The following is a 21,524-nucleotide window of genomic DNA, read 5'->3' as shown; positions in this document are numbered from 1 at the left end:
TTCTCCACATGCCACACGCCACCGCTGGACTGCTCCTCCTCACCGCGCTCGCATGCGCGTCAGCAGAGACGGTCTCTGTCGACGCGGCGGGCAACGCAAAAGCTGCGGAGAGCAGCGCGGAAACGTGCGGCGCTGGCGACGACCAAGGCAAGTGCGGCTTTGATGACGGCTCGGGATCATACGCCTCGGTCGAGACCGGTCGCGGCGCGGGCACGGACAAGGTGTCGACGTGCGGCGAGTGGTGCGCCGGCGCAGAGGCAAACGCGCCGTGCGCCATCGACACAACGGTGATGCCTTGCAAGGGCGAGTATTGGTGCACGACTACATGCGCGCTGTGGACCGTCTCCATCCTGGAGGCGGCGACGCCGGCGGCGAGGCCGCTTACGTGCGAGCAGTTCATCCGGACGAGCGCCTTCCCGCGCGGCGGCGAGGTTTGCTCGGATCCCTGCCTCCTCAACGAGATCAAGCCGAGCCGCTACCCGGCACCGACCGGGCTCGGCTTCCTGTGCGCGCCGGGCACGTGCGACCCGGCGGTGCAGAACCGGTACAACGGCACCTTCAAGGCGACCGAGCTCGGCCTCGCCGTGCTCGAGTGCCCCTGCAACTGGTTTGGCTCGGACTGCTCTGACGACTGGGTTGCGGTGGAGCGCGTGCTGCGCAAGGAGCGGCCCGACTCGGAGCGGGTCGCGGAGCTGTGAAGGGCGTCTCTTCACGGTCGCTGGTGTGAGCAGGAGCGGCTCGGCGACTTCGAGACGACCGTCTTTGGCGTGTCGGAGGCCGACTGGCAGAGGGTGATGGCGGAGCACCGGCCTGGCGGCGTCGTGCGCGTGCAGGCGCGCTCCCCGGCCCGCCTGGGGCGACGTGGTGACCCCTCGCTCGCTCACGCGTCGTCCTTCCCACAGGCGCCCTCGCCGACCGCCTGGGGCGACCGCCCCCTCGAGCAGCCGTACGCGCTGGCCAACGACCGGGAGAGCGGCGTGGTCAGCGACCTCGAGGTGGCTGCGCTGCTGCTGTGAAGAGCGTCTCCGCATGAGAGTGCTGCCTGTGAGCAGGTCGGCGAGCTCGAGGTGCTGACGGGCCCGCCCGAGACGCACTACCACCCCACCGTCACCGAGGTCGCATTCCGCGTCCGCGCGCTGCCAGTCGGCCCAGTCGCCGGCACGCCACTCTACATCAACCCGAGCGTGGCGCGCCACTGCGCCGTCGCCACTGCCGCCGCCGCCTCAAAGCCAGACGCGCCACGCGCTCTTCCCTGCCACAGGCGGGCTTCTTCAACAAGCATTACCGATTCCTGCTCGACGCACTCGAGGGCGATGCGGCTGTCGCCCATGTCGCGATGGTGGCGTCGGGCGCCGGCCTCTCGGGGGTGCGCACTGCGCTCGCGACGCTGAGCCGCGAGGGCGGCAAGGCGCTGCACCTCTTCTACGGTCTGCGCGACGTGCGCCACTTGCCGTACCGCGAGCTGCTCGTCCGCTGGGTAGCCGCCGGCCAGGTCGGCCTCACGCTGCTCGTCTCGTCTGGCGACCCCGCCGCCCGCGAGGCGCCCGAGCCAGAGATTACCGCCGCCATCGCCGCCGGCCAGAAGCTGCGCGCGCAGCACGCGGGCGGAGGCAAGATGTACGCACAGCACGCGCTCCACCTCTCCTTCCTCGCCGGCAGCCTCTCCGAGGCCGGCGCGGCGCTGAGCAACACGGCAGTGGTCATCTGCGGGCGCAGCGAGCTCCTGCTCGACACGGAGGCGCTGCTCGGCGAGCTGCCGGGCAGCGCCGACTACTTGCCGCAGCGCGTGTTTATGAACATCTGAGAGGCCACCGGAGGGCTCCGCTTTCTCCGGCGTTGCCCGAATCCGTCGCCGCGCGCGGTTGTCACATTTTGGTGTGCGGGATGACTGATGTCCAATGTTCGTCTGTGAGTTGTGTCCTGTGGGTGGGGTCTTCGGAATGTTCGTTTGTGAGTTTTGTCCTGTGGGTGGGGTCTTCGGGATGTTCGAATCTCACGGGGGCGACTGAGGTTGCCGTGCGTCTCTCTCGAGCTTGGCGCGAGGCTGTCACGTGTGTGTCGTGTACATCATTTTCTTCCATGGTGTTCATCGCCGTTTATCGTGCAGTTGTGACCCAAGTGCCAAGACGCCCCTTCTGGCACGCAGGTGCCACAGGTGCAGGTCGCATTTTACGCACACAGTGCGGAGTGCGGGGAGAACTCCCCACGCCCAGAGCGCGCCGACGCGCGCAAATTCCTGAGTGCTGCAGGATGAACGAGCAGCTAGCAAGGGGGTATTCGAGGGAGACAGATTTAGGCGGTGATGATCACATCGCCCTGCTCATTGACCTCGTCGAGACCGTTGACCTGTCGGTCGACCAGCAACATGCTCTTCAGCAGCCTCCTTCCGAGGAAGTCGACGCCTTTGCCTGTCCACCACCCTGATATCATGCCAGCCGCGCACGCGAGCCCGACTTCCATCATGAGCTCTCCAGGCAGGATGGCAGGGCAGCCGTCGCTCACCCTCGCCTGACGTCCCTCAACTTAGGTAAAATCGGAGCGGCAAAAGAAGAAGCCAGAAAATTAACGTTGTTGCCGATAAAGAAAGAAACCAGATGCCAATCATCCGGCCCGCTGGGTGCGCTTCTTAGCTCCCCGGCCCTGGATGTGCGGTTGCTGACTGCACTCCAAGTGCTCCAGCAAGTGGGATTTTAAGGACAGGAGTGTGGTGCTAGCCGTCGCCCACCCTAACCCTTGGTCGTCTGCCTCTTTCGATGGGAGCGAATTCTCAAAAACTCTTTTTGTCTACAGAGAGGCTTGAACTTCAAGAAGCACCACATCAAGCTGCTGTACGGCCCCGGCATCGCCTTCCCAGGCTTAGCTAGACTGAGAGATATTGTGAACATGGTTAGTCTCTACAATATATACACTGACACTGAACCTCCCAGAGCTCGTCCCGGTCCGTCACGGCCATCCCCTCGGCCTCCGGAGGGTCCCCGGCCGCGGCGCGGTCGCCGCGGTGCGGCGGCGTCACCGAAATCCGACCACAGAGCACCGGGACGCGGTCGGGCGATCTAAGGCCCAGTGAGGCGTATGTATTGCCCATCCAGGGCTATCACCTGGACCTATCAACAGGCGCCTGCGGCGCCGTGGTCAGAAGCTGCTGCTCCCACACCTTGGAGCACTTGGAGTGCAGTCAGTAGCCGCACATCCAGGGCCGGGGAGCTCAGAAGCGCACCCAGCGGGCCGGATGATTGGGATCGGGTTGCGGGCAAGAGAGCCCTAGCCCCGGGGGTGCGCGTTCGCAGGGCAAGGGCCTTAAAGCAAACACGGGTCTCCGAGGGTTAGCTCCACCTTGGAGCACTTGGAGTGCAGTCGGCAACCTCACATCCAGGGCCGGTGAGCTGAGAAGCGCATCCAGCGGGCCGGATGATCGGTATCGGGTTACGGGCTAGAGAGCCCTAGCCCCGGGGGTGCGCGTTCGCAGGGCAAGGGCCTTAAAGTAAACACAGTTCTCCGAGGGTTGGACCCGCGTACCGGGTTTCCCCTTAACTGCAGGACGCCCCCTCTACTCGGAGCTAGTGGACAGGGCCATAACACGTCTCCGAGGGATGGTTCCGTGTACCGGGTTACCCCTTAACTGCAGAACGCACCCTCTTCCTCGACCGTGGGGGGGGGTGCGCGTTCGCAGGGCCATAACACGGGTCTCCGAGGGTTGGTTCTGCGCTCCGGGGTTCCCCCAGCGGCGGAATTTTTCCCTCGCGCTGTGGGTCCCCCTAGCTGCGGAACGCCCCCTCTACTCGGAGCTAAAGAATACTCTCCGAGGGTTAGCCCCGCGTACCAGGTTTCCCCTTAACTGCAAGGACGCCCCCTCTACTCGGAGCTAGTGATACGTGATACGGGAATACGTACCGCCCCCACGCAGTACCTACACTAATCGACGAGAATACAAGAATACGCAGCTGCGAGACGCCTTACTCGAAGATAATACGAGAATACGTAGCTGCAAGGCACCTGTCGAGCAGCTTCCGCGGCGAGCAGCTTACTTGAGGCGGCGAGGGTGGAGGCGAAGGCGAGGGAGGAGGCGGCGAGGGAGGAGACGGCAAGGGAGGAGGCGGCGAGCGACGGCCGCGCCGCGAGCTCGCGTCCGTTTTGGCGCCGACGACGCGACGCGCCCCGCTGCGTGAGATGGCGCCGCCGCGGGGTCGGCGCCGCGATCAGCCGCGCGCCAGCGGCGAGCGGCGCAGCGCGGCCACCATGCGGCGCGAATGTCGTTACACCGACAGGTAACCTGTTCACACTTTCATAGTGGACAGTAGCAGGAACGGTGGCTGCCCATGCCAGTCGTCGCCACAGTCGACTTTGCGACGAGTCGACGAGCGGCGTACGGTCTCGTGCTGACGGCGCACAATCGAGCTTCCTCTCTCGGCGTGACTCTTCCTTCTCTCCTCAGCTCTATCGCCGGCGAATGGGAGATGGCGGTTGTGCTCGACGACTGTAATGATGGCTCGCGCGACGTTTTGTTATCTCTCTTGCCGCGAGCGTCGAGCTGTACCTCGGCGACCGCAGGGCATGGCTCCGCTGGCTTCCTCCACCGGTACGTTGTCTTCGAAACCGCGCCCCGTGCACCTCCTCTTTTCGAGACGGCGTCGGAAAACCTCGGGATGCGGCTTCTCGACCCCACATTTGCCTTTCTCCTCGTGCAGAGTGACGTCATGGCCCACGAGCCCGGCTGGAACCTCTGGCTCGCCGCCGCAATGGCCGCGGACCGGAGCGTGACCACCGTCTCAGGGCGCTGTGCGATGCCCGGCCAGCGCTCGCACAACCGCTGGTGTGCTGGCAACGGCCGCAAGGAGCGCGGCCGTGTCCCCGTCGCTAAGCAGGCGGTCGCCTTCCGGGGACTCACGCCGCGAGGGCCGCTGCTGCTACGGGCGAGCGCGGCGCGAGCCCTCGGCTACCTCGACGAGGGCTGCTTCCACATGGGCGCCGACGACTTTGACCTGGAGGCGCGCGCTTACAACTTCTTCGGCTGGCAGGCTGCGTATGTCTACATCGACGTCCACCAGCCGCCGAACCTGCATCAGTGGCAGGTTGCCCGCAAGGGCAAGCAGATCTCGCAGGCCGACGCCCTCAAGAAGGCAGAAAAGCCGCGTCACTCTCTCTGGCGGTCCGAAGGCCTGCCGAGGGGCTCGCCAGGCAGGGCCCACGGCCGGAGGTGTCCCAGTTTCAACATGACAAAGCAGTGGGAGAACCTCCAGCCGAGCGAGCGGGCGCCCTTCCGCATCAACACCTCGTGGCTGCGAGCCGCCTTCGCCGAGAAGGCGGGCGGGTGCGGCGGGTCGATCCCCGCCTCGGTAGAGCAGGTCATTAATCGAGAACCGCAGTAACAAAGTGAAAGTGATCTTTTTGGTGTTGAGAGAGAGTGAGAGAGAGAGGTGTGAGCTGTGAGGGTCGTCCGAGCGCTTGTCAGACGCAGGAGCGGACATGGCCCGGCGAGGGGGCGAGCGCGCTGTGAAGAAGACGTGCGAGAAGCTAGGGCTGCAGCGCAACAGCTTATGCAGAGGTTTTGTGTGCTGGCTCTGCTCGGGTTGTCGCTGTGCGCGGCTAGACCGTCGGACCGGCTGCCGATGCTCGCGAAGCGCAGGATCGACGCCTCTGCCGGTTTCAGCGAGGTGCCTCTGGAGCCGCTCGACGAGTGGGTGGCGAACCACGAGGTGCGGCCTCGGCTCAACCCGCGGCGAGGAGCTGGCCTCAAGTCGCAGCAGACGCTGCTGGCGGCGCGCGCGCCCTATGTCGTCAAGGGCCGGAGTCTTGCCTACCGGCGGGCGATCATCGCCACTATATGGTGCGTTCCGGCCCGGCTCGCGTCGTGCACTCGCTGTGGAGCAGAGGTGGTGACATTGCCCTGGCGGCGCGCAGGTCGTTCGTCGCGACCATCGCGTTCGGGGTTGGGGTCGTGCTACCGATGAAGGGCAGCGAGGGGTGCATCAACTTCTTCACCGCCTTCCTGGTGCACCTTCTCCTCCCGCCTTGCTGGCCTCTGCCTGTCACCTGACCCGGGTGGTGCGGCCGCCGCCGCCGGCAGGTAGAGAAGTCGCTCTCGGTGGACAACCTGTTCGTCTTCCTGATGATCTTCGACTACTTCAAGGTCCCCGAGCAGTACACCCAGCGCGTCCTCAAGTGGGGCATCCTCACGGCGCTCGCACTCCGCGCCGTCATGATCGGCGTCGGTGTCGCGGTGGTGCAGAGGTTCCGGCCGGTGCTTCTCGTCTTCGCGCTGGTGCTGGTGGTCTCCGCGATCAAGATGCTCATGCCCGAGCACGAGACCGACCTCGCCGACAACGCCATGATGAAGATCGCCACTCGGTCCGCTCTCCTCCTGCCTGCCCATATGCCCCTGCACCACCGCCACCGCCCTGCTGTGCCGCCACCCGCACCGCCGCCCGCACCGCCACCCGCACCGCCACCCGCACTGCCGCCCACCCCCCGCCGCGGCCGCCGCACGCCCGCTCCTCCACGGCACCGAGACCTCGCGACCCTACGACACCGAGACCTCGCGACTCGATCCCCCGGCGCGCCCCCCATGCCGAGCACCCCCCCACCCGCCCCGCTCCAGCTTCGTCGACGCCACCGACTACTACGACGGCGAGAAGTTCATGACCAAGGTGAACGGCGTGCGCAAGGCGACGCCGCTGCTCGTGGTCCTCGTGATGATCGAGCTGTCGGACGTGATCTTCGCCGTCGACTCGATCCCCGCGGTGGTCGGCATCACCAGCGACGCGATGGTCGTCTACTCCTCGAATGTGTTTGCGCTCATGGCCCTCCGCTCCCTCTACCTCCTCCTCTCCAAGTCGGTCGAGTCGCTCTACTACCTGCGGCGCGCCGCACACCACACCACATACCTCCCAGAGACTCGCGGCGGCTCGCGCCGGCGCGCCCCCACCCCGCCCCCGCCCCACCCCGCCGCGCCTTGGCCGCAGGCACGCCGTCGCGCTCATCCTCTTCTTTGTCGGCGCGAAGATGGTGGTCGAGTTCTTCCACTTCCACGTCAGCGCCTTCACCTCGCTCGCCGTCATCGTCGGCTTGCTCACCGGCGGCGTCGCCGCCTCGCTGCTCCGGAACCGACGCATGACCGCCGCGGCTGCGAGCAGCGAGGGGCAGGGCGCGAAGCGGCACGGCGTCGATGCGGTCTGAAGCCGCAGCCGGGCCGCTTGCGCGCGCGCTCGTCCCTTCTGAGAGCAGGCTCTATCTAGCACCACGTCCACGTGCGCCGTGCTTGGCCCAGCTACTCTCAGCTACCATGGAGTTGTACCCTCGCATGCGGTCTCTCTCTCCGGGTGCATGTGCGACGCGCTCTCTCTCGCGCGCGCAGCGCCACCACGTGTCGCGGGCGCTGTCTCTGATCGCCGCGCATCGCGCGTGCTCGCGCTGTCGAGCCCTATTCTTTCCTCGTGCGTCGTGGTCCCGTGATGCTCGTCCGCGTGCGGGTGCAGGATCCCCAGGAGAACCGAAACGACCTCTGTGAGCTGTGACGTGTTCGCACGGCTCTGGTAAATAATACATACACGGACACACCTCACACAGCGTGGCGACAAACCCACAGGCCCCTCGGATCACTTTTTGAGTTTTTCGTGCGGCCGCGCAAAAGCCCCCAAAGCCGCGCGAGAGCGCTCCGCATCGGTTGTGGATGTGCGCATCACGATCGGCGCATCCAATCTCTGCCACACGTTCGCGCCGCCTCGCTCACAAAACGCACAATCGCCCTGAGCAGAGGGCGGCGGCCCCAACTGACATCGTCGATCCCCCCGCCGAGAAGCCCGAACTCCCCGTGGCGCGGCCTCCCTCCCCCCGCCCTGCCTCGTCTCCCAGCGGGTTTTGTGATTCCCCGCACTGCGGCCTGCGCAGCGATGAATTGCAACTGATGCTCCGAGCACCCCAAGCATGCGCGCACGGTGGTGTCAGCTATGGTCTCTCTCACCGTAGTGCCCTTGACGAGCGCTCCGAAAAGGAAAACGGCGCGCCCCTGCTTCTCCCAATCTGCCTGCCTCCCAATCTGCTCGCACCTTCACTTGCCAAACAGGTTTGGCGTCGCACTGGTCCGTCGGCCAGCCCCTCCAAGCCGTTGCCCGCCGATCCCACTTCCCGACCTACAGCCGTGCGGAGACGGGTCCGTTTGTGTATTCGTGCCATTGCGGGCGGGGCCCGCGGCGCACAGCGATCCGAGCACGCCACTCGAGAAGCGAGGAGTCGACGCAGGGCTCCGCCGGACGGGCGTGCCCATGCGTGATAGGGACAGTCCCCCACCGCCGAGTCCATTGCCCAGGCCGCCGCCGCCGAGTATCGGAGAGCGGTGCCGGCTGAAGGACGAGGTCGCAGGCGGGCCGCGGTCGTAGCTGTTGCGGTGCGGCGACGCCATTGGCGCGGCCCCGCCGCCTCGAAACGGCGACTCGGCCCCGCCTATGGCGCGCCAGGCGTGTGTCGCCAGGCGTGTGTCGGCCCGCCTCTCGCGGCCGCAACCGGTGTGTGAGCAGGAGCAATGTGTGGCGAGGGCGCATCACCTGGTCGGTGCGGCGTGCCACTGCGCAACGGGCTGCCCATCGTCGAGACGTTTCCAGAGTCGCCTCGCTTTCGCTTGAGCGAGATGATGGTCTCCTGCATCGCGTGAACTTTGCGCGCCTCCTCTTGGTACTTTTGCTTGACGTGCAGGTTCTCTTGCTGCATCTCCTCATGCGCCGCCTCAGCCTGCTGCCGCAGCTCCCGCTCGTGCTTGAGGTTCGCCTCGACGTCCTGGTACGCCGCTTGGAACTTTTGCTTGAGATGGTCCTTGCTCTCCTGCAGCTTCGCCATCCGGTGCATCGCGTAGTCGCCACGGTTCCGCTCCTGGCTCACCCTGTCGTCAGGAGCGCAGCAGTGCGCAGGAGCTCAGAGGTGAGCGCGCGGATAGTTCACCGTGGCGTGGAAGGCGGCGCGGGCGGCGGGGCGGAGCGCGCGCCAGAAGTTGACCGCGCTGAGACACGACTGCATGACAGTGTCAGGGTGAGAGCCGTTGAGAATGCGCTGGTCCGACTCGCCGAGAAAGTACGTCATCTCACGGAGACCACCGACGCGAGGGACATGCCCGCGGCAGCCGGGGCAGGTCGACGGGTCAAACTTTGGGTGGTTCGTGTGCTTCTTGCAGAATGCGTGGCCACACGAGGTAACGATGAATGGTGGCTGCGGGCAGAGGGTCCGTTCGGTCAACGCGAAGAATTCACCCGACGCCCGCCGCAGCGCCAGCGGCTGCGTCGCAAGGCGGCGAGGCCGAGCTGGAAAGGCGGTGGGCGCGGGGAGCGAACGTGGAGAGGTGGCACCTCGAGCGTCTCCCAGCACAGGTTGCAGGACAGCTCTGCTGGCACAGACATGGGTTGGCAGTGTCCTGAAGTGCTGTTGCGTGTTGAGGCGCCGCTGCAGCGCCCAAAAAAGAAGAGGGAAGTTCGGTCCTATACGAGAGGGGAATCCCTTTGGCGTGCCCGTTTTACAGTGGCCAGGGGCGGGGCTTGCATTTTTGCCGTCGCCAGTCGCCCTACTCTTAGAGAGAGAAATGAGCAAGAGTGCCTTAGTCCCCCGGCCAAGCAAAAGGATGTCGCAAACCGGAAGCTCCGACGGAGTTCCTTCTATTACGCGTACCATGCTACGACCGCGTACGGAGCCGAGGCGGTTGGCGCCAGGCGCGTCCGTGCCCCACCCTCGACGCCCGCGCGCCCGCCCGCGCGTCCGCCTCCCTCCGGCCCCGGCCCGCCCCTCTCGCTCCTGCGGTCTCCCGCACCACACCGCCAGCGCGCAAGGATCGTCTGAGGGATGGTCCGCACCTCCCTCAAATGGCGCCTTGCCGTAACAATGGCAATATGGTGTGCGTGCGCACGACCACGGACAAGATCGTTCGTGCCCGCTCGCGCCCGCCCGCCTTCCGGCCCGCCCTGCGACGCCCACTTCCCAAACAGCTTCCCGTTCGTTACCGTCACCGACTGCCTGTGTTGCAGGTCGATCAGGACATCCCCACCCCGTTCCCCGGAACGGCCGGACGTTAAGGAGGAGAGTACAGCCTAGCCGACGAGCTCGTCGCGCGCGTGTGCGCACACTAGGCAGCGACCGCTGGTGCGTGCCCCACCCTATGCGCGCCGCATGCGCCCCGCCCCGCCCTGACCCTACCCACCGTCAACGACGTGACACTGCTGCGAACCCGGGGATTTGAACCCGGCGATTCCACAGTTGAAGGTCTACCACCGCGCGGTGCCCTGCCCCGCCCCGCCCCGCCTGCCCTGCCCGGTCCTGCCCGGCACATCCGCTCACTTCACCTTGCCTCGCACTCAACAGGCCTGTGAAGCCAGCAGCTCTGCCAGCGCGTTCGCTCCTTGCTGCTGCCGCAGAGCGGAGGCGCGTACGTCGCCTCGCTACTCTCGCGGCGAAGCAGCTGCCGCCGCCGAGACGCGAAGCGGCGTCTGCTGAGGAGAGAGAGCCAGCGCGGCGGTCGCCGACGCCGCCTTCGAGCTGTGTGCCACCTCTCGCCGGCAGGACAGCTCTGCGCGGCAGCGGACATCAGCAGCAGCCGCCACACCGCCACCCGCCGAGCACGCCGTCGCTGCCGTGGCACCGAGGGCCGGAGCCCGACTCTCGTACAGTCGAGCGGCTCCAAGGCCAAGCGCTGACACACACAGGGCATTCCGCGCAAGGAGAGCGCGCCTCGAGGGCAGCAACTGCGCGTGCGTGCCGCGCGGTCCTTTGTGGCGCGAATGTACTGTGCATCGGTAGACCTCGTGCGCGCGTGTACGTCTTGTCGTCGCGGATGTCACAGAGTGTGTATTGCTACAGTACTCTACGTCGAGTAGTAATGAAGACTCTACACACACGCGCGCACACGCGCTCAAAACTCCAACGCGACGGTAAACCAGTGGTTGTCCTGGCCGACGCTGCTCGACATGCCGGTGTTCACGATGTAGACCGACGGGCTGGCTCCGGCGCCTCCACCGCGGCGTTCCAACACGCCTGCGAGGAGGCCATCTAGCGAGACGACGGCCACGTCCCTCTCCACGCGGCACTTAAGGGCCCCCATCGCATCGCGCACATCCCCGCTCCCGCCGGCCTCGGATAACGCAAACCGAGCGAAATAACGCTTCCCGACGAGCTGGATCACCTGCTCGGTCTCGATCACGGTCGACGATCCCAGCGATCCCAGCCCGAGGGCGCGCCGCGCTGCGGCGATATGGTCGCGGTGGATGCACTCGTCCAGATTGATGGTGAACCACTGACCGACCGCAGCAAGCAGCAAGTTTACCGCAGCACACGCCACGATGCCGCACGAGTCGCCAACCTGCCAGCCGCGGCTGCCCAAGCTTTCCAACTCGGCGCGATCCGTCTGCGAGACGATCCAGCCGAGGCGCTCGAGCCAGCGTTGCAGCTCCTGCCGTATCCCCGCCGAGCCAGGCCAGTAGTCGACGATGCGGGCGCGGAGACGCCGCACGCCGACGGCAGCAGAAGAGGCGGCAGCGGCACCCGTCGGCGGCGGCCACGGCGCACCCGCCTTCGTGAGGAGCTCGAGGCGCTGCGCGACCAGGACAGACAAGACCTCGCGCCGCGGTCGGCTCCGCCTTGGCCACCCATCGCCCTCGCCCTCGGCCTGGCGCTTGGGCGTGGGAGGCAGACGCTGCCGGGCAGCGTTCGCCGCCTCGCCGCGCTGCCGCCGCTGCTCGTCGGCGGCACGCGAGGCACGCGAGGGTGAGCCGACGGGGACACCGCCCTTGCCGCCCTTGCCGCCCTTGCCGCCCTTGCCGCCCTTGCCGCCCTTGCCGCCCTTGCCGCCGCCTCCGCCGGCTCCCTCGCCCGCTCCCTCGCCGCCGCGGCCGCGTCCCCGGCCGCGGCCGCGGCCGCGTTCGCCCCTGCCCCCGCCCCTGCCACCGCCACCTCGCCCGGCGCCGCCCTCTGCGCCGCCACAGCCCTCGCCCGCGCCACCCTTGCCGCCGCGGCCCTCGCCACCCGTGCCACCGCGGCCGCGGCCCTTGCCGCCGCCCCGCCCGCCGCCGCCGCCCCGCCCACCGCGGCCGCCGCCTTGCGCCCGCCGCGCCTCGGCAGCCTTGCGCCGCCGCGCCGCCTTCCTGGCCGTCTCCTCTCGCTTCTGCGCAGCCGCGACCAGTTCCCTCGCCTTGTCGGCGTCCCAAAAGCCGTTTTCATCGTAGCCCTCGTCCCACACGCCGAGCTGCCACGCGTGCACGAGGTCCTTGAGGAACCCGAGCTTCTTGTCCGAGGAGCCGGTCAGCGCGCGGAGGCCAGCAAACGATGTCGTCCGCGAGACGCCCACGTAGAAGGAGGTGAGCTGCATCGACTTCATCTCGCCAGTCAGGTTGAGGATCAGCTTGGGCAGCGTCTTGCCCTGCAGCTTGAAGTCGGTCACGGCTAGCGCCATCATGACGGCGAGCGGCTTAACGACCACCTTTGCGGGGAGGTTGTAGTGCGCCGAGTAGGACGAGCCGAGGTCCACCTCCTCGTCGTCCTTCGACGTGAAGCCGACCGGCACCACGTACAGCGGCTCGGGCTCGATGCTGTAGTAGCCACGCCCGGAGGCGCCGTCGCGGTGCTCCTTGCCCGGCCGAGGGCCCGTCGGCGTCGGCGCCGCCTCGAAGCCGTCGTCGACGAGGCCGGGCACGAGCGTCTCGTCGTCCGAGAGGCGGCAGTCGCGGCCGCGCACGGCGACATTCACCGAGAGCGGCGGCGCGTCCAGCGTGACCTCGGCGTAGCCGCCCTGCGTGAGCGCCGCCTCGAGCTGGGGAGGCACTTGCCCCGACTCAAAGGAGAGCGAGTGGTAGAACGCCTCCGTCCCGTTGGCGATGCCCTTGCCGGGGTTGATGTTGTCGGTGATCATGCACGGGGCGCCAGCGACAAAGTACTCCCAGAGGCCCGGCTCGTGGGAGCGCGCCGAGGCGAGGTGCGCCGCGTCGATGGTCTCGGCCTGCTTGCCGCGCAGCGTGGTGGGCCACCGCACGAACAGGGAGCCGGTCGCGCGGGCGAGCGCCCTGCCCCTCAGGTCGTTGAAGAAGTCGCGCTTGTACTTTGTCAGCACCATCAGCGGCGCCGCCAGCCACGAGGGGTCCTCCTGCACATCGGCGGGGCTGATGTCGCGGAGGTCGTCCACGAGCCGGCTCGGGACCGGCTGCTCCACAGTCGTGCGGCGCATCTGGCCCAGGTCCGCCGCAAAGCGCTGGTCGCCAGCCGCGCGCATCGAGCGCTCGAGGCGCAGCCGCTGGAAGAGGCGGAAGAGGTCGACGCCGTCCTCCACGTCAACCTCGTCGCCGTTGCGGGCGGGGAGAGCGGGCCTGGCCATGCCCCCGACGTCGCGATCGACGAGGTCCTTGTACATGGCGGTCGCCCTGCACGGCGATAGCTGCCACATGTCGGCGCCCATGAGCACGGGCAGGCCGCCAAAGGGCTCGGTCTTGCACGCGTCGTCCAGGCAGCCGAAGAGAAGCCTCAGCCGCTTGTCGACGATCTTGAAGAAGCCCTCGCCGAGGAAGGAGCCCTCCTCGATGAAGAGGAGGCCAATCTCGTCGGGGTCGCCGATGAGCCCCTCGAGCTTCTGCCGGGCAGAATTGGGGTCGATGGCCGTGCCGCCGCCCTTCCGCTTGGCGTTGAGCCCGCAGAGCGAGTGCAGCGTGACGCCGCGGTGCGGCGCCACCGACACGCCCGTGTACCCCGTCTTGAGGATCCGCCCGAGATGGAAGCGCGCCATCAGCGCCTCGAGCGCCTCCACCACGGCCGACTTGCCGGTGCCGCCCTGCCCCTGCAGCAGAATGTAGAACGAGAGATTGGCTGCGCGGACCAGCTGCCTCGCCTCGGCGCGGCTGCGGCCAGAGTCGAGATGCTGCCTCCGCAGCCGCAGAGTCGACAGGATCGTGTGCAGCGCCGACCGCTGCTCGGGGTTGAGCGGCCGCATCGGCGGCGGCTGCGGCGCGCCGGGCTGGGGCGGATCGTAGAGAGCCTTCCACCCCGCCTTCTCCCGGTCAAAGTCGCCCCACGCCAGTTCGTCCAGCTCCGGCGGCGGCCACACAGGCGCGTCGCCGCCGCCACCGCCGCCACCGCCGCCGCCGCCGCCACCGCCGCCCCACCCCGCTGCCTGGCCCGGGCCGTCTGGCTCAGCGCCCCCCCCCGCCCCTGCATCCGCCGCTGGCTCCCGCTGCTTGAGGCGCTCCCGCAGCGCCTCGATGGGTCTCGTGGGCGCGGGGACGTGCAGCGCCCCCCCGCGGCGCAGCCACGTCGACCGGTGGAGCTGCGGCGGCACCGCCGCCGCAGCGCCGGGCGCGGCGTCGCCAATGGGGCACAGCCGGCTCATGGCAGCTCCGAGGAGCTTGGCCGCGCCCTCCCGCTTCGACGCCGCCGCCAACCGCTTGTCGCGCTCGTCGGCGCGCAGGCCAGCCGCCGCCACGCGAGACGACGTCTCCCGGATCGCCGCTGCAGTCTCGGCGTCAACCTGGCCGTTTGCTGCCGCCGTCAGATCGTCGGCGGCCGCGGCCGCATCGGCGCCGCGCATCTCCCTCCAGATCTGGCCGCTGCGGTTGCGAAACTTTTGCGCCATCGCTCCGAGCTGCGAGTCGACACGGAGCGAGTTCATGACCGTGTCGATGAGGAAGAGGCGGCCGGCGGCCAGCTGGCGCGCAAAGGCCGCGTCGGCGTCGCCCTCGCCGGGCGGTGCGCTCGCCGCCCGCTGCAGCGCGGCGACGTAGGCGTCCCACTCCGCCACGGGCCCGCCGGCCGCGGTGGCGCCGGCGGGCACGGACTGGCCCCACGGCTTGAAGAGCCCCAGGTAGTACTCGGCAAAGACGCGCGCCTGCTTGTTCCAGGACCGCGTGGGCTGCCGGCCACCGAGCTCGGGCGGCGCCCTCGGCGGAGGCTTGCCCGCCAGGACGGGCATCAGAAACTTGGAGCGCGCCAGCAGCCGGTGCGTCGCGGAGAGCGCGTGCTCGTCCAGCAGCCGAAAGAGCTCGTTGCCGTGCCGACCCGCGCCCCCCGCACGCGCCTGCGGAGCGGCGGCGGGCTCCTCCGCCTCCGCCTCCTCCTCGTCGTCCCCGTCGCCGCCATCGCCGCCGCCGCCGCCGCCGCTGCCGCCGCCGCGGCGGCGATCCTGCCCCTTTTCCAGCTTCTTGAGGCGGAGGCAGCTGATGTACTCGAGCAGGTTGAAGGCGGCGAGGCGCGGGTCGCGCAGGTCGTAGGTGACGGACTGTGCGATCGCCACGCGGCTGCCGTCCTCCAGCTTATAGACCGGCGCGTAGCCCGTCGTGGAGCCCGCCTCGGTGTCGACAAAGTCAAAGTCGCCGCCAGACGCGAGCGGCGCCTTGTCGCCGCCCAGCAGCAGCGCGAGACCCTCCATCCCGCCCTCCGCGAGCGCCTGCTCGACAAGCTCCTGGTCCTCGTGCTGCATGGCGGCGGCCATCAGATCGCCGCGCCCCTCCCTGGCCTCCGCGTCGGCGTCGTCCTCCTCCGGCGGGAGGTTGGCGTCGTCTGGTCCGCCCGCCGCGCCGCCCCCCCGCCGCTGCTTGAGCGCGTCCCAGGCGTAGAGGTAGACGTCGCCCTCGGAGGTTGAGCCCGAGTCGTGGCCGAGGACGAGGCTGACGGCGACGATGGGCGAGAGCTCCTCCACGCCCGCCGTGATGAGCAGCCGCTGCGCAAAGTGCTTGGCCGTGCGCTCAGCCGTGCCGCTGTCGGCCGCCTTCGACTGCCACTGGTCGACGTGCTTCCTCACGTCGACCATCTGCGGGATCACCTCGCGCACCGCGACCGACTGCTTGGTCTCGTATTTGCTCTGGTAGAAGCCGGCCGTCCTGGCCGCGCCGCCCGCGCCGAGAGGGTAGGCGGCCTGGTTGCTACCGGAGCAGGCGCCCAGCCCGGGAAAGTGATCGACGACGGCGCCCTGCTGGCAGTTGAGCGACGCGAGGCTCGCCGCCGCCGCGGCTGCGAGTGGAGCGCTCCGTTCGAGCCGCCCAAGCCGCTCGTCGAGCTCCTCGCGCTTGACAAAGCCCGCACCGTCAATGAACCAGCGCGCGAGCGGCGACGACAGGACGTCGCGCACGCGCCGGACGTGCTCCGCGTGGTCGAGCTCAGCCGACACGCGGTCGGGGCCCATCTCGAGCAGGTGGACCAGCGCGTCCAGCGGAGGCGGGCGCGGCGCGTAGTGCTCCGGCTTGAAGAGCTCGTGGGTGGCCGCCCCAGACAAGACGGCCTGCTTAACCGAAAAGTACTGCCGCCAGAAGTCGCCCTCGGCCAAGCGCGACGGGACGGACGCGTGGTACGTGGTGCGGAGGCTGCCGTGGTAGTGGTCGAGGATCGCCCGCCGCTCCCTGGCGGTGAGCGGGCGAGAGCAGGCGGCGCCGGAGGCGTCCGTCCAGGGCACGTCCACCGGCGGCGCGTCGTCCGACGGCTCGGCCGGCCGCTGCCCCGGCAGCAGAGGCGCTGCTGCCCCCCGCCCCGCGCCCCTCGCTAGGTCCTCGGCGCTGGAGCCGGAGACGGGCCGCCCGCGCAGCTGCGCCGCCACCTGCCGGCGCCTCAGTTCGTACACGACGAGCCTTTTATGCGGATCGGCGTCAGGGTCTCGGCGCGGGAGCCGAACCTGAAAGTGGATGTCCCGTTTCTGGTCCGCCTTGGCGACCGACTCGCCGTCGAAACGGTGGCAGATCGGACAGCGCCAGTCGAAGGCTCCCTCCACCACTGCTCCCCTGCCCGCGGGCAGCACGCACTCGACGCAGCGCGTCTCCGCGACCGGGTGGCCGGACCTCTTGGCGAGCCGGCACTGCCGGCAGCCGTACCTGCCTTTGCGGCAGGTCTTGCAGTGGATGTGCACGCCCTTGTTCAAGGTGGCGAGCGAGGCGTGCGTGAGAATGTCGCCCAGCTTCGCCTCGGGCTGCGAGTGGATGGCCTACGCGATGCCGACAGCGGCGGGGTGAGGTGGCGCGGCGAAAGGATCGCGGAAATGCGGCGGAGGCGGACCTTTCTGCTGGCGAGAAGCAGCCCCTTGATTTGCTTGAAGGAGTGCAGCGCGAGCAGCTCGGGCGCGAGCTCCGCGTGGTACTGCGAGTCGAGGACGGCGCAGACAGCTCGCTCAAACGCCGCGATCCCCGCCGCGGTCTGCAGCACCGTCGTGTCGGCGCCGCCGTGGATGGTGCCGTGGATATGGAACGACTGCCTGCCGTCCGTCTCGATCTGGTACTCCCACTTGCGGCACTTGCCCGCCGCGCCCCGCGCGCGCTGCAGCGGCTCCTCCGTCGACCGAGAGCAGCGGCCTAAGCGCCCTGGGCCGTGCTTGCTTGGCGGCAGCCCGATCAAGTCCGTCATCATCGACTCGGTCAGCATGTGGAAGACGGAGGCGGCGGCGACCGGACTGTTGTTCGCCAGCCGCTGCCGCGCAACCTCCGAGAGCGCAACCTCGATTGTCGCGTCCTCCCGCCCCGCGATGACCTGCGCGAGGTTTAGCCTCTCCTCGTCGTCGATGTCCTCGCCCTTGAGGTAGCGAAGCAGCACGCTCGGGTCGCACGGGAAGTTGGTGTTGTCACAGGAGCGGACGGAGAGCCGCATGACCGTGGGGTGGTTGACGTCGTCGAGGTTCCAGCTCAAGAAGGTGGTGCCGCTGCCGTAGCGCCGCATGCCCGCGTACAGCTTGGTGATGGCGTGCGCCCGCTCGAGGTTGCTCCAGGGGACGGCGGCGCCAGACGCCCTGATCACCGGGAGGAGGCGCTTCATCACCTACGACGAGAGGCACGAGGGAGCAGTTGGCGGGGAGGGAGCGACCCTGGCTTGGAGAGGCCGAGGCGTGGCGAGCGCCTCGAAGCCCGCGTCGCTGCGCGGGTTGCGGATCGCTTCGGCGACCTTCTCGCCGAAGCTGGAGTCGGCCACCATGCTGATGAACTCGTCCGCCGCGCCATGCCCGGTCTTGCAGCGCGCCGACACCGAGCGCGTGACCGCGTGCCGCCGCGTCTGGTCAGCGAGGCAGTAGATGAACATCAAGTCGTGAGCGAAGCGCCCGTCGAACTGGAAGAGCAGGTGCTGCGCCGTCATGGCGTCGACCGACGCGACGCCCTGCAGCCCGCGCCGAAACATGAAGCGGTGCCAGAACGCGCCGTAGATGATCTTGTCGTTGTCCGTAAACTCGTTGGTCGCCTCGTTGGCGCGCCCCACGTTGACGGTGCGCGCAGCCGGCGGGGAGGCGGCGCCCGACGGGCCGGCTTGCGGCGCCGCGGGGCGAGGCGACGCCTGAGGTCGCGGAGGGCTCTCCCACATGTCCTCGGAGCCGGAGCCCGAGTCGCCCCTCTCCGACCCGCCCCTCTCCGACCCGCCCCTCTCCGAAGGCGGAAACATCGAATTCGGAAACATGCCATCGTCGCTATCCGAGAGGTCGTCCAGTTGATACTGCACATGGACGCCCCTGTCGCCACTGCCAAGCCCGCCGCCGCCGTCGCCACCGCCGTCGCCGCCACCGTCCCCGCCGCCGCCACCGTCCCCACCGCCGCCACCGCCCCCATCAAAGCCTGCTCTAAGCACGGCGTCCGGCCGTCCGGCCGTGGAGGCGCCCCCGCTGCGGTCCTTGGGCGGCGATGACGCAGGCCCCCGCCGCCTGTTGGTGAGGTCGTCGCCGAATGACCGCCCACCACATCCGCCGCCGCCGCCGACACCGCCGCTCGACGGCAGCCCCTCACCGCCCTCGCTGCTGCCGTTGCCATCGACGGGAGCAGCGCGAGCGGCGGCTGCTGAAGCGAGCGGATCGCCATCGCCGTCGCCGTCGCCGCCGCCACCATCGACGCCGCCGCCACCATCGACGCCGCCGCCGCCGCCCACACCGCCCCTAGGCAGCCCATTGCCGCCACCGCCACCTCCGGGGTCGACGAGGTCCTCGTCAAACTGGCCAAGAGCGTCGGGAGCGGCGACCCCGCCCGCCTCGCCGCTCGCCTCGCCGCCCGCGTGTGCAAACCCGAGCGCTGCCGCCGCCGCCTGGAACTTTGCCCGGTCCGTCTCGTCCTGCACGTCGTTGGCGTTAAAGATGGCGGCCGAGGACAAGGTGATGTCTCCATCGGCGCACTCGATGCCGTCGTCGTGCTGCGCCGCCTCCTCTGGCGAGCGGGCGTTGGCACGCGTGCCGGCATAGTCAGAGGCCGCGACTGCTCGCTCGGCCCTCTCGTCGGTCGTGTGCACCGCCGTCCGGCGAATGCCATCGCTCGCGCGCTTGGCCGCAGCCTGCACCTCGGGCCAGACCGGCGGCGGAAAGTCGCCCTTGACCTGGACGCCGAGATCGCGCGCCCAGGTCGCGACGGCAGACTGTACGAGAGCGTAGTTGTACAGCACGTGCGGCCGCACCCTGCAAGGCCCGAGCCTTGGCAGCGCGCGCGCCTCGAGCGCGCCGCGCTTGTTGTGCGCGTCGACAAAGTTGACTCGGAAGGCCGCCATCACATCGTCCACCCTGTCCGAGGAAAATATCTGCCCGAGCGCCTCGGCGCGCTGCTGCATAAAGGCCACCATCGACCCCGAGAACTTGTAGACGCCTTCCTGTGAGCGCCCGCCGCCCTGCGAGTCCGGCACCACCTTCACCAAAACGCCGTATAAGCGCTCATCGGCTAGCATCATCTGCTCGACTGCCGAGGGCGTCTCGTCCATGCCGAGCTTGTCCATGCCGCCAAAGTCGACGCCGCCCATGAGCGAGCGGCGCGGGCGCAGCGCTCTCACCGCGTCAACGGTGAGGGAGCCCGTGGGCGACCTCGCCGCCGCCTCGCACGTCGAGCACAGCCTCGCCTCGGCGTCCACCACCTCGCCCGTGTCATCCAGCACCTCCTCGACAAGGTTGGGGTGCAGGTGCCATCGGTGCCGCCGCCAAAGCTGCGACGAGGTTCGGTCAGGTTCGCCGCTAGGATAGAAGGCCCTGGCCTGGCCGAGCCAGACCGGCTCTCGCGCCAAGCCGTCGGCGCCCAAGAGTTGGACGGACGGCAGGGCGGCGAGCTCCTCCTCGTCCGGCTGATCAAAGGCGAGGCAAGAAAGGCCGTCTTCAGCCTCGAGCACGTCGAGCTGGGAGAGGCGGACGGCTCGGCAGGGCCGCTGCGGGTGGCGGACGCCACAGCCGGCGCACGCATGGAGTGGCTTGGACAGGTTGGTCGTGTCACGCATATCGCCGAAAATCCTCTCTGTATCCCCCGGCGTGACGAAGCCCGTGTCGACAATGCAGACGGTGGCCGCGCGCACCGCGTCGGACACCTCCGCAGCAAGCTCGTCGGCCGCCTCAGCGAGGACGCGCTCGACAGCTCGGGCTGGCTCTGAAAACTCGAAGCCCGTCGCCCGGTTCGCCCGACCGAGCACCTCGCGCGCCGCGTCGTCGCCCGGAAGCAGCAGCTCGTGCGCCGCGTCGTCGTCACCCGCCTCGCCCACGCCGCCGCCGCCGCCACCTACGCCGTCGCTGCCGCCGCCGCCTCTGCCTCTGCCGCCGCCTCTGCCTCTGTCGGCGGCGCCGCCGCCGCCACTGCCGCCGCCACTGCCGCCGCCACCGCCGCGACGATTGCCGCCGCCACCTCCTCCGCCGCCACTGCCTCGGATCGCCGCCACTCCTCGGATCGCCGACACTGCCGCATCTAGTGCAGCTTGCTGCTCCACGGAGAGTGAGCGACCGGCGAACCGCGAGTAGGCCTGATGACGCTGCACGCCATTCTCCGTAAAGTACACTCTCAAACCGCCTGCGAATGGCTCAACTCTGTCGACATGCATGCCAGCGACGGAAAGATTCGCTCGGATGGTCGCTGCGTTCGCGCCTGGTCGCTGCGTTCGTGCCTGGTCGACGTTACAGGTTTTGAAGTAACGTGAGGTCAGAACGGTTGATGTTATTTCATCAGCCCGGATAAGCGATTCAGACAAAAAAGGAAAAACAGACCTTCGGGTTCGCCTTCCTCGACCAGCCCAGCGCTCTGCCAGCGCGTTCGCTCCTTGCTGCTGCCGCGAGAGCGGAGGCGAGTACGTCGCCTCGCTCTCGCGGCGAAGCAGCTGCCGCCGCCGAGACGCGAAGCGGCGTCTGCCGAGGAGAGAGAGCCAGCGCGGCGGTCGCCGACGCCGCCTTCGAGCTGTGTGCCACCTCTCGCCGGCACGACGGCTCTGCGCGGCAGGAGCATCAGCAGCAGCCGCCGCACCGCCACCCGCCTCGCAGCGCTCCGCCGAGCGCGCCGTCGCTGCCGTGGCACCGAGGGCCGGAGCCCGACTCTCGTACAGTCGAGCGGCTCCGAGACGAAGCGCTGACACACAGGGCATGCCGCGCAAGGAACCGCGCCTCGAGGCCAGCAACTGCGCGTGCGTGCCGCGCGGTCCTTGGTGGCGCGAATGTACTGTGCATCGGTAGACCTCATGCGTGCGTGTGCGTTCATCACACAGACTGTGAGTCACAGTCAGTGCGACAGCTAGAGTGTGGTGTATCTTGTGTTCGCAAAGAGAATGCACGCGTCCACACGCACACATGCACACACACGCCGACCCGCACGCACACGCGTACCCGCGCACTCGCGACTGGC

The 21,524-nt window shown here is 68.6% G+C and overlaps 5 protein-coding genes across 5 annotated transcripts; 4 read left to right on the top strand and 1 right to left on the bottom strand.

Annotated features, from left to right (window-relative positions):
- Positions 1 to 8: 8 nt before the first annotated feature.
- EMIHUDRAFT_447494 (hypothetical protein) lies at positions 9 to 2,004 on the top strand (the record flags this gene model as incomplete). Its single annotated transcript, XM_005794229.1, has 5 exons — positions 9 to 683; positions 732 to 827; positions 903 to 980; positions 1,053 to 1,184; positions 1,262 to 2,004. 5 exons carry the CDS (start codon positions 9 to 11, stop codon positions 1,802 to 1,804), a joined length of 1,524 nt encoding a protein of 507 aa, XP_005794286.1. The 3' UTR covers positions 1,805 to 2,004.
- A 75-nt stretch (positions 2,005 to 2,079) lies between these two features.
- EMIHUDRAFT_194419 (hypothetical protein) lies at positions 2,080 to 2,424 on the top strand (the record flags this gene model as incomplete). Its single annotated transcript, XM_005794228.1, has 2 exons — positions 2,080 to 2,101; positions 2,297 to 2,424. The coding sequence occupies 2 exons, from the start codon at positions 2,080 to 2,082 to the stop codon at positions 2,422 to 2,424; spliced, it is 150 nt and encodes a 49-aa protein (XP_005794285.1).
- A 1,892-nt stretch (positions 2,425 to 4,316) lies between these two features.
- On the top strand, positions 4,317 to 5,366 carry EMIHUDRAFT_194418 (hypothetical protein; the record flags this gene model as incomplete). Its single annotated transcript, XM_005794227.1, has 2 exons — positions 4,317 to 4,476; positions 4,549 to 5,366. The coding sequence occupies 2 exons, from the start codon at positions 4,317 to 4,319 to the stop codon at positions 5,364 to 5,366; spliced, it is 978 nt and encodes a 325-aa protein (XP_005794284.1).
- Positions 5,367 to 5,506: 140 nt separating this feature from the next.
- On the top strand, positions 5,507 to 7,551 carry EMIHUDRAFT_420248 (hypothetical protein). The gene is made up of 5 exons (XM_005794226.1): positions 5,507 to 5,824; positions 5,899 to 5,989; positions 6,065 to 6,345; positions 6,596 to 6,856; positions 6,960 to 7,551. Exons 1-5 carry the CDS (start codon positions 5,535 to 5,537, stop codon positions 7,171 to 7,173), a joined length of 1,137 nt encoding a protein of 378 aa, XP_005794283.1. The 5' UTR covers positions 5,507 to 5,534; the 3' UTR covers positions 7,174 to 7,551.
- Positions 7,552 to 10,879: 3,328 nt separating this feature from the next.
- EMIHUDRAFT_194414 (hypothetical protein) lies at positions 10,880 to 13,939 on the bottom strand (the record flags this gene model as incomplete). The annotated part of the gene is made up of 2 exons (XM_005794225.1): positions 10,880 to 11,416; positions 12,143 to 13,939. 2 exons carry the CDS (start codon positions 13,937 to 13,939, stop codon positions 10,880 to 10,882), a joined length of 2,334 nt encoding a protein of 777 aa, XP_005794282.1.
- Positions 13,940 to 21,524: the final 7,585 nt, after the last annotated feature.

This window comes from Emiliania huxleyi, assembly GCF_000372725.1.
Source record: "Emiliania huxleyi CCMP1516 unplaced genomic scaffold EMIHUscaffold_1, whole genome shotgun sequence".
NCBI classification, from domain to species: domain Eukaryota; phylum Haptophyta; order Isochrysidales; family Noelaerhabdaceae; genus Emiliania; species Emiliania huxleyi.
This window is presented reverse-complemented; position numbering and strand designations above follow the sequence as displayed.

Coding starts and splice junctions, on each gene's coding strand:
- EMIHUDRAFT_420248 (XM_005794226.1), top strand. CDS start 5,535: ATGCAGAGGTTTTGTGTGCTGGCTCTGCTCGGGTTGTCGCTGTGCGCG. Junction 5,990..6,064: donor ACTTCTTCACCGCCTTCCTG/GTGCACCTTCTC, acceptor CGCCGCCGGCAG/GTAGAGAAGTCGCTCTCGGT. Junction 6,857..6,959: donor GAGTCGCTCTACTACCTGCG/GCGCGCCGCACA, acceptor CCTTGGCCGCAG/GCACGCCGTCGCGCTCATCC.